A 10565-nucleotide genomic window follows, 5' to 3' on the forward strand; every position below is an offset into this window, starting at 1 on the left:
CCCAAGATTAAAAAAAGGTTGCGGAAGTAGCGCTACAAGTTTATGCAGGTCATGTAAATGCAGTGGAATATTTGGTGGGAAGTAACGTGAAACAAGCGTAATAAGGTGGTCAAGAAGAATACGAACTGCCACTGCTTCTAGAGGGCTTGTGAGAGGAACAGAAGCACAGGCAATACCACTCTGCACAACCACAGCTACTCCACCAGAGGAGTTGCTATGGGATGCAAGGTCCATTCTAAAAACCTGATGACGACGTAGAACATTTGTTTGTGTGTCCTCGAGATGAGTCTCCTGTAGGCATATAGCGACAGCTCGAACTCATCAAGAAAAAAATTTATGTCATCAATATTAGGGAAAAGACCACGGCAATTCCACTGCATAATTCTAAAGTTCTTTGCCATTTAAAGACGAAAAAAAATATAAAAGTGACCTAAAAGGGAGATCCGTTAAGGTTTAAAATCTATTTTTACACGTGGGGTACTCTGCTTTTTAGGAGGATCTTTCTGTTTCCAAGTGGGGTCACTGGTGACAGGAAGAGACGACTCCGATCCTGAGAGGGGTGCATCCTCCTCGGACCTGGGCCCACTTACGTCCATGGGCTCGTCTGTTGCCGCCGGCAGTTGACCCCTGGAGGTCGACTGCTTTGGCGGCTCCCCGGGCTTCCTCTGTGAAGCACAGGTGCGAGGGGGTAGGCCTCGGCCCTCAGGGGCCAAAGGGCCAGGTGGAGCAGGGTGGGTCAGCCCCTGCCCTGAGGTGGATGCTGAGGAGGCAGCATCCACCTTGCGATTCGAAAGCGGTATCACTGGCAGCGCTCCCGAGGACGCCAGAGACCTCGACGGGAGGCGCAGATCGTCTGTAGACGTCTGTGTTCAAGTCGAAACCATTTGCCGTACCGGTCCCCTATGTATGGCCTGGGCATAAGAGCCTTTGGAGACAAAGGCAAAATGCTTTTTTGCATCAATGTAGGAAATGTTTTCTTTAACCTTTAAGGTGAGAATTTATTTTTTTTGCTTCCATAACGGGCAAGATCGGGAGTATGCTGGATGTTTTCCATTACAGTTAGTGCACTGATCTTCGTTCTCACACACATTAGCGACTTGCTCCTTACTGGAGCATTTGGCGCAGGTCTCGCAACCCCGACAGCTCCGCAACCCATGGCCGAACCTCTGGCACTTAGAGCAGCGCTGTGTGGCTTTTCGTCCTGAGTGCAGAACAAGAAACTTTGGAAATTTGAAAAGATCAGGGGTTTTAGTGGAAATGTCAATGACTTCGGTGTGGGCCCTTTTCAAGGCCCGATCACTTGGTTCAGTTTTGGAACCCATAAAGATGGGAAGGAATTTCAGTGCCCGGGTGCACCGCCCACCACGGCGCCCAACGAGGGGGTAGGTAATGTGCCATAACAAGGAAGGCTTGGCTGACACATTTACTCTACCAGTGCTGCCCGGGCACTATAACCGAGTGTGGATGCAGGGACAGGACATGTTTCCACTCAAGGTTAGCCTTTGCCGCCTAAGAAGGTGAAAAAGAAAGAGAGTGCAGAAGAAAAAAGAAAGAGGTGGGAGGAAAAGTGAAAGAAGGAAGAAGAGGGTAGAAGAGGCGACTGACTGAATCATCCTGGTCGGGCCAAGCCAGGACACCCGTCTACGAGAAGCGGGGGTCGAAGCGGTGTATTGCCTCGCCCGGGGGGCCCCGAAGGGTCCAAACATACCCCAGGCGCAGCTCAACCACCAGGGTCCCCTTTTCCCCGGACACGGGCAGGCCACACACAGTCAGACGTAGGTGGGCAAACCCACATGGCTCGGGGTTTGTAGTGACCCCACTCACCAAGCACCTACAAAAGTAGGTGCCCCCTGCGTGCGGGTATGGTGGCCCACGTGGCTGGGGTCCGTGGTGACGCTACTCACCAAGCACCTAGCACCTAAGGTGCAGGCGCCCCCTGCGGGGCTCGGGGCCCGTGGAGACGCCACTCTCCAAACACCTCCCTACTGAAAAAACCGATATGAATTTTCTTACTGGTTTTATTATCGGGTTTCAATATGGTTTATCGAACCAGGGATCATATCGGTGAGTCTTACCGGGATGGAATCTGGGAATTGAACCGTGCCTGACCCAGTATATATTGCAACCCGTAAACGAACCGGTACGTTCCAAATCGGGAAATGAACCCGGTTCATTCCCGATCGGGATACACCGGTTCATTTCAAATCGGCAATCAACTAGCTGGAAATGAATTTTGAATTGAACCAGTTTGTTTCACATCCGATAACCATGTTGGTGTAAAGTCTTGGGTGTGACAACACATTCTGTGGGTCTGAGAAGTCAAACGCTGAGAAAATAAAGTGCCACATACATTTTCGGAAAAAAGATCAAACCAGGACGTTTATTTAAACTGCTGAGTCCTCCACCGGCAGAGTTTCTGCCCCTGCCTTCGGCTTTGGCTTGCGGGGTTCCCTCTCCGGCCTGTTTTTGTCACTAAAAAAGTTTGACAATATAGTCTTCAGTTTGTCCAGGCGGTCCCCATCGGCCACGGCTGTTTTTCTTCCTCTGATGTAATCGGTCAAGCCAACTGCAAAAGCATAAGAAATGTATAGCTGGAGACAATTAGAAGTTGTTAAAGTTTCCTACAAACAATGGGAAAAGAAGTCATACAGACAAATATGAGCAGTGTAATATGGTTATGTGTGCCCAGCTGCAACCTTTTAGGTCCATAAAGAGTCAAATCTCACAGAGAGTGTTTGACAACTATTGCAGATTTACCGTATTTATTTGAATCTAGGCCGAAAGTTTTTTTTAAATATCGATACATCATCAAACTCTAGGGACGGCTTAGATTCGAGGATTTTGAAACACGCACCAATTTCCAAATAAAATTGAAGAAAGTGGCGCGCAGCTGCGCCACCTAGAAAAGTAAGTATTTTAGCCATTACTAGCCGAGCCAGTAGCCACTTAAGTACACAGGCAGTGCCGCCATTTTGACCTGCGTTGATAGTGGCCTGTGTGCGGCGTGGCGTTTTCTTTTTATCAACAGCGCAATGGCACCAAACAGGCAGTGCCATTATAGTTCCGCCTTTAAAAGAAAAGTTGTCATCGAACGTTCAAGCCGGGCGGGACTTCAGCGTGGATGAAAAAAATGTCCATCGTTGGAGGAGGCAACGGGAGAGGATATTTGCGTGCGCCGCAACGAGGATGGCAGGCTGGCTAGCTGCAGCGTGGGACGACATCCCTGGAACTTTAATCGTGCTCTCCTTCAAAAAGTGCAGCATATCAAATGCGCTTGATGGTACTGAGGATAGCGCACTGTTTAAAGATGACAGTGACAAACAAGTCAGCGACTAGGCTAGCAGCGATGATGACTCAGAATGAGCACGGTATCTTTAGGTTCAATAAATATCTTTTTGTCAATGCCGTCCTTGCCTTTTCATTTGGCCTACATTCGAGATAAGTTTTTTTTTTCCTGGCTTCAGATTTTTTGCGGTTGGCTTAATATCGGGGCTGGCCTAGGTTCAAATAAGAATGGTACAATCATTGACAGTGGGTTGATTTGTACATAAATACAGCAACCCTACAGCTGGGTTCTTTGCAGTAATACTTGTGTGGTATATGCTTTAATTCAATGCCTAGCTATTTGCAGCTAAGCTCTCTAGACTGAATGGACACTTTAGTTGCACGACCTAAACCTGCAAATGAACAGCAGTTCAATATTTAGACCATAATTCTAAAAAACGTGTATGCAAATTCTACACTACCAGGTCGACCTCTGCACGGTAAAACGCCGAAATCTGCAATTCGCTAATGCACATCCTAAACAATTAAGCATCCTGCTTTATGCCTATAGTGTCATTCATCTTGAAATGTTGACCCTAGGAAGCAAGCATAAATAAAACCAACACCCACCCTTCACGGCTTCGACCTTTGTAGGAGTGAGGGGCTTCCTCTTCTCGGCACCCTTCTTGAGGTTTCGACGGGACGGTTGTCCCGTCACACTTCTATTTATCATCTCCTCGTTTGTGTACAACTGGCGAAGTAGAAGCCCACAAAACCGCGAGTCGGTTGGGGCATGTTTCTTGGCCGACATAAATTTGTAATCTGGGACGAATATCCCATGGCCCAGGTAACGCTGCAAGTAACCAGAACAGTATTTCAAGTAGTAAGTGATCTACTAACGCAAACAAATATCCCCACGATTTATGTCCACAGTTTTTCCTACTAATGCGCACGGCTGCACCATCTGCCGGAGGTTAGCTTGGTGTTAGGGACACGTAAAAGCGCATGTGCATCCTACCATGCTTGCAAACATGCGTGTTCTTCGCATCTTATGTGAAGAAAATTTACTTAGAGTCAGTGCTTCGGCGGCAGCTGTGAAGATCCTCTGCTACGGGTGCCGCGACTAGAGATCACAGCATCCGTAGGATCGCTTAGTCAACAGCTTATGACCTGTTGCTCTATAGATATATATCAGAAAGTGCGCCCTATAATCGCGATATGAAAAGAAACATGAAATCAACACATTTGGACATGAAACTCGCTTTTTGTCTACGACATTCTGAATGCATCAGTAGGTAGCGCAATCAAGTGCCCTGACTTCTATAGATATGTTCCCTCCAATTTCCAAAAGGCAATCACGTTTTTACTCTCCCGCCTTTATTCTTGAACACAACGTTCGCACTTGACATCACTGAACGGGCACTAATCTTTTACCAACAGCCACTGTGAATACGCTGGCTTGCCGGGAGAGGTATTGCTGTTCAGAGCTCGCGATAACTCAGTTTCAAACTAATAGCATGCATCAACATGCAGCAAGAAATGCAACAAATGTATTTAAGCTTAGTTTGTTCTAAAGTTGAGCATTTCTGCTAGGCTTTATGAGCCTAAAAGCCACAAGCGCCAGCTCTAGTTGCAGCATCCATGGCAGATGCCCATCACTGTGGCTTCCGAAGCGGCCCCTCACGTAAAATTCTAGGGTATGCACCATGTCACAGTGGAGCGGAAGAACACGCATGCTTGAAAGAATAGAAGGACGCACATGCGCTCCTCCGTAGTCTCAAAACCATGCAAGTGGCGCAGTGATGTGCTTTAGTTGCCACTCGCGCGTCCCAAGAATTTTTGTTTCCGATAGTACATAAAGATGTCCGATGAGTGCAAACCTGAGACCAGCTCCATGTGGCTATGAGGAAAAAAAACTGTTGATGCCCTCTCCTATATGTCAGACAGGTTATGCTATTCACACATTCATCTAAAAACACAAAAGTACACTGTTTGTATATAGCTCAGTACCATTTATGAAACATGTGAATAGCCTCACCTGGTCACCTGCTACATCCAGAGGTGCAGGTCCAGCACTGTTGGCAGCATCCACAGCAGGATCCACAGCAGGATCCCCAGCAAGATGCTCAGCAAGATGCTCAGCAGGACCCCCAGCAAAATCATCAGCAGCATCTAAGATCAAATATAATGCATTTTATTACATGCAAGAAAAGGGAGAGTTGTACAGTTCAATCTCATTAATTCAAACTTGCAGATAATTCAATCAAACATGCAGGTCCCACCCTATGCGTCTCTATGGGAGGAAACTCGCAGCAATTCAAACTCTGCTTTATTAAAAAAAAATGTTTGATCCCCCTCAAGTTGATTAACGAGATTCGACTGTACTATGTATCTGAAAGGGAGAAAGCTCCAGGCAATTCAAACGTATAAAAATGTGCAAAGGTTAATTTGAACGATGATGCCGCAAGCGTATACTTGGTATCCTGTCTCTCGTTGAGGATCAAACGCCCCAAAGTAAGTTCAGCGTACATGAAATAACTAAAAATAAAAAAAATAGGCAAAGAGCAACACCCTTTGACACAAGTAAATATGTGTGAGAGTATGAAACCAATGCCAAAATGGCGAACATAAATAAATCTGATCACGATGACAGTTGTACTAACCACCTTACACCGAGTATTTCTTTCATTTTTCATTTCAGTTTTGCTTCTCGATTTCAACTGTAACATGCAGCTATTTATAAAGACCTATTTTTTAGGGGAGAAGAGTATGTTCGAGTCGTGAAAATACAGGCATATACCGCTAATGCGGCCGGCATCACATCTTCCCTGTGCCACGGGAAGCTTGTTCATTGTGTGGCGCATGATAAAAAAAGCTGCATAATTTACAGCTTCTCTGATTTAGTGGTTTCGCATGCACGCTTTTTGCGGCGCGTTACTTTCGTCCGTTGTGGCAAGTCGGGGGAACTATGCGGCAAAGGATCTTGGTACCAAGGCGAAATTCCTAAAGAAAGTGGAAAGCTACCATCACGTTTCTGTATAGTGCCATGTTCACGTTGCTATTAGACACCCGTATACACTGCGGCCGTCAATTGCTAACACGGTAGCACGATAGTGTAGCCGGAAAGCGCTTAGTGATGCAGCTTTGCTTTCTCTCCACGTCTCCTGGGTGAAAGTTATGCTTTATTAGCCGTGCAGTTATTACAGTCTGCAAACGTTTTTCTTAGTACCACGCATGCGTGATGTACGGCAACGCCCAACATAATATTAAATCTTGAAAGCTGTTGCCGTGCACTCATTCACAACATGTGACATGTTAGCACCTCATTAAAAAAGACTACTGTCAGTTTGAACAAATATTCGGTTCCCCTCTTGTTCAAATTAACGAGATTCAACTGTACTGTGAATCAAGAAACATACTGGACATTTTCTGATCACACCCATAAACTCAGCATAAGGGGGTTTCATCCACTCGTCAATCGTCAACCTACACAAATGTGAGTTCCAGGAAAGCACTAGAAAGACAATTCTAACGCATGTTGATTAAGATGACGCGATACACTAAAACATTGTTAATTTGGGTCTCACAGGACCGGCAAAAATGTCAGAATTACCAAAGTGTTAAAATATCTAATGGACAAAAAAGAGACGCAGAAATGGTCTATCTATTCATGAAGAACCCTGTTATGGCCTCTTGCGTTGCGTAAAAAATATGTGCGGTAACGACAACTTTTTTTTTTTTTTTTAACTCAACGAAGTGTTGCATTGCGCTGCGCACTGTCGGGCGCATTAAAGCAAAAATCTTAGTACGAGAGCCTCCGCAACCTTCTTGACGGTGCGATGCTTTGGCAGCTCCTCGCACAGGCCTTTTTCTGGGTGCCAGCGTCGCCGCAAAGGCAGACATGATAAGGCATACAACAGTGTACAGATCATACCCAAAACAGAGTTCACCTCAGACAAAAGCAGACCCGAAACCAAGCATGCCATAGAAAAAAATGGAAATAGCAGAAGAGCTCAACTGCACACCACAGACACTACGGATGAGGGCGAAAATGGCGTGAAGAACCGAAGCACTTCCACCGCTACCTGCTACTGTCGCTGCTACCACTACCCATCTGTAGAGGATGACCATCGCAGTGCATGCTCTGCAGTGTGGCCGTGCGGCAGTGTGTGGTGCCATCTGCATTTCAACACCCGGCAGTGCAAGCTGCGTCAGAACGCCTACTAGCCAGGCTCTCCCCACTGACGGTGGCCATTGGTGCCTGCCGGAGCTTTGAGTTCCTCCGGGCGATAGAAAAGAGGGCTTGCATTCTCACCTCGCCGCTCACCGCAACCCGTCGTGCCGAAGAGAAGGCTGCTCGCAGCTTTTGCTTGGCTTGGCCTGACAAGAAGCTGTGGCTCGTTGCATCTCTCGTGAGCGGCTGAAGAAGAACCCCCAGCACCGCTCACAGCTCCTGCAATGCACATTTTGCACCGTTCATGCTCTGCGAAATTGCAATGGATTTTGAGGCTAGTCTGAATTATCCGATGCATGCCGTCTGCCTTCGAATTAGTGAGCGTTTGGCACCATATGTTAATGCGTATGTTTGCCGGGACCGTGTTGGCAGTCTGAATTAACCTAATTAACAGGCGTGGAATTATCGAGGTTCTACTGTAGAGTTCATGCAACCCTTAGATTTTGCTGTAAGATTGCCAGAAATGTTGTAAAAAATCCGGAAATATGAAAATTGTATGTTTTTGCAGTTTTTCAGGTAATAATAAATGAAAATTACCTAGAGAAGGTGACAGAAACGTGATTACACCCACTAGAGGTGTCTCCTACCTTAATTTTAAGACAATGATAGTGTGATGTCATGGTCTCGAGACTGCAATGTCATGCCACATGGTCTGCAGAGACTTGACAACAGCTACTAAATAGGTGTGTGTTCTATTGAATAAACTTTGCTCACTGTTTGGCTTCCAATCTGCAGGTTATCACAGACAGGAAGGCTAAAGAGCTTTAATTTCCGCGTCTTTGTGTAAATAAACTTTGCAGTTTTATAATTTCGCAGAAGATATGGCGACCCCATCCCATCAAAAGACAAATTGGATATTCATGTTTAAGCAGCGTAAGCTCGGTCTGCCAGGATGAGGCGACACTGGTTCATTGTCACCAGCCTGGGATCTTTAATGTGCCCCAAACAGTAGTGGTATACTTGACCGCACGACAGAACGATGCTCATCCAGATTAAAACAAGCAGGGATTGAACCCAGGATCCTGGGTGTGCGCTTTAGCCCGCTCGGTCACCAATTCTCCCCCATCCCATCATGTCGCATTCCTCAAGCTTCATATGCAGCTTGAGGAAGCAGTGCTATCTATAAGTTAAAAGCTAAACAGTATTGTGGGTTAATTTACCCTTTTTAAAGTCTCCAATACCTTTGGAGCAAAATTTAAGGATTACATTAAAAAATTACATTATCACAATGAACATACAAAAGAACCGTCTCCCTAGTGCTTTCCTGGAATTGAGGTTTGTGCAAGGAAATTTGCCCCGGTGAATAATAAGCTGGAGAATGTGCATAAAATGAACGAAAGTTTACTGTAGCAACTGCGACCATGGTTGTAGAGGTTAGAACTGCATTCAAATGTAAGCTATCACTAAAGCATTTTTTATTGTATCGAACACATTCCTCTTGTGATCACAAAAGCAAGGTTCATGATAAGTTGTAAAATACTGAACAAGTAACAATATAAATTGAGAGAATAAATGACCTTTCGATCCAATTCAAAAGTTGATAAAATGCAGGGGACTATGCTTTTAAGTAGTATTATTCTGTTCCAACTTTAGCATGCATAAAAGTTCAGTTCACACTACAGTACAACATCCTTGATGTTTTTTAAGGAACCTCGTAAATGAAGGCGTGATACGAGAAAATGTAACAGTGAATAATGCTCTTTGGCAGAGGGGGTCAGTTATTTGAGACAGAAAGCAATTACCAATTTTTCTTCATGTGAACATGCATTGCTAGGAAATTAATACATATACCCCTATGGAAGATTAATGGGACTGCCATTCGTGGAAGCAACAGCGGGGAAAGCTTATCAACTGGGAACATACCAACGAGGTTCAGCTAGCTGTATATTCATCATCTTGTTATAGACGCTTTACACACGTGCCAGATTACATCTGCCATTGCTGACCTTCTCTTGTCTTACTAAGATGTCGAGCCACTGAGGCGGGTGTTGACGAGCCTCCACAAAGGTCAATGCTGGGGAGGACATTATAGAATCTAAGATGGCAAATACCTGGTCTGTTGTGGTAATGACCAAGTGAAGTGAACGGAATAAAAGGAAACAAAAACTGAAGGTCAATTATGGCGGCGCCCACGCACAACCGCTGTAAAGCGTCTATAGTTGTGCAGACATGCAGTGCATTCTTGTTTGGACGTACCAACCACAGGACCGACGGCTACATCCTCTGGCACGTCCTCACCTCTCCCCGTGCCACAAGAGGTGTTGCTCGAGCAGGCCAGCGGTGGTGCCATCTGTGATGCTGGGTCTGGTGCCTCTGATAGTAAAATATATATATAGTGCCATAGAGCCAGTCATTCATCACGTGGAAGTTGCCTGGGGGAGTACTGTTAAAGTAAACTTCTCTTAATTTGACTGCACTGGGAACCAGAAATCTGTTAGAATTATCTAGATCAGGGGTTCTCAAACTTTTTGGTCTCACGGAACCCCAGGAAGTCTCAAAAACTGCCGCGGAACCCCCCCCCCCCCCCCCTCTATATTTGCCGACCGAGAAGCAACAGATGCACAACTGTAGGCGATTTTGCTTGTGTTGCTTCCCATATATCCCCACCATATCAATCGCGATGTCAGTACAAGGTGAGATGAAAGCGCTTTGCCAATCCTGCCGCGCAGCCTGCGGTGGGGGAGGGAAGAGGGGGGGTTGCAATTTGGGTGTTCGCGGTACCCATGAGACCAGCTCGTGGAACCCCTGTGTTCCCCGGAACCCAGTTGAAGAACCCCTGATCTAGATGATTGACATAAAAGGTTGGTAAAATAAGTCAAGTGAAGCAATATTTTATAGCCCACAGATGTCTGATCGTTTGCTGCCAAACATGCACCTGAAACCATGCACCGGAGCATGTTTCAAATGTGAAAAAAATAAGCAAAGAAATTTGTACTTAAGCATTACTCCAATTCTACGCAGCTAGAGTTCGCTGACCAAAGTCCGCAACCTTGGTCTCAAGTTTAGGGCGTACTACTGCACTCCGTTCACGGGGTGAGGTTTTCTTTGCGTTGCTGCACATCGCAAG

At 45.9% G+C, this 10565-nt stretch overlaps 1 protein-coding gene across 1 annotated transcript; it reads right to left on the minus strand.

The window, feature by feature from the left end:
- Positions 1-2384: 2384 nt before the first annotated feature.
- On the minus strand, positions 2385-9788 carry LOC120848815. Its single transcript, XM_040220849.2, has 4 exons — positions 9695-9788; positions 5303-5436; positions 3895-4117; positions 2385-2566 (listed from the first exon to the last, which is right to left on the minus strand). Exons 1-4 carry the CDS (start codon positions 9786-9788, stop codon positions 2385-2387), a joined length of 633 nt encoding a protein of 210 aa, XP_040076783.2.
- Positions 9789-10565: the final 777 nt, after the last annotated feature.

This window comes from Ixodes scapularis, unplaced genomic scaffold (genome assembly GCF_016920785.2).
Source record: "Ixodes scapularis isolate PalLabHiFi unplaced genomic scaffold, ASM1692078v2 PGA_scaffold5__190_contigs__length_132052651, whole genome shotgun sequence".
NCBI lineage: Eukaryota > Metazoa > Arthropoda > Arachnida > Ixodida > Ixodidae > Ixodes > Ixodes scapularis.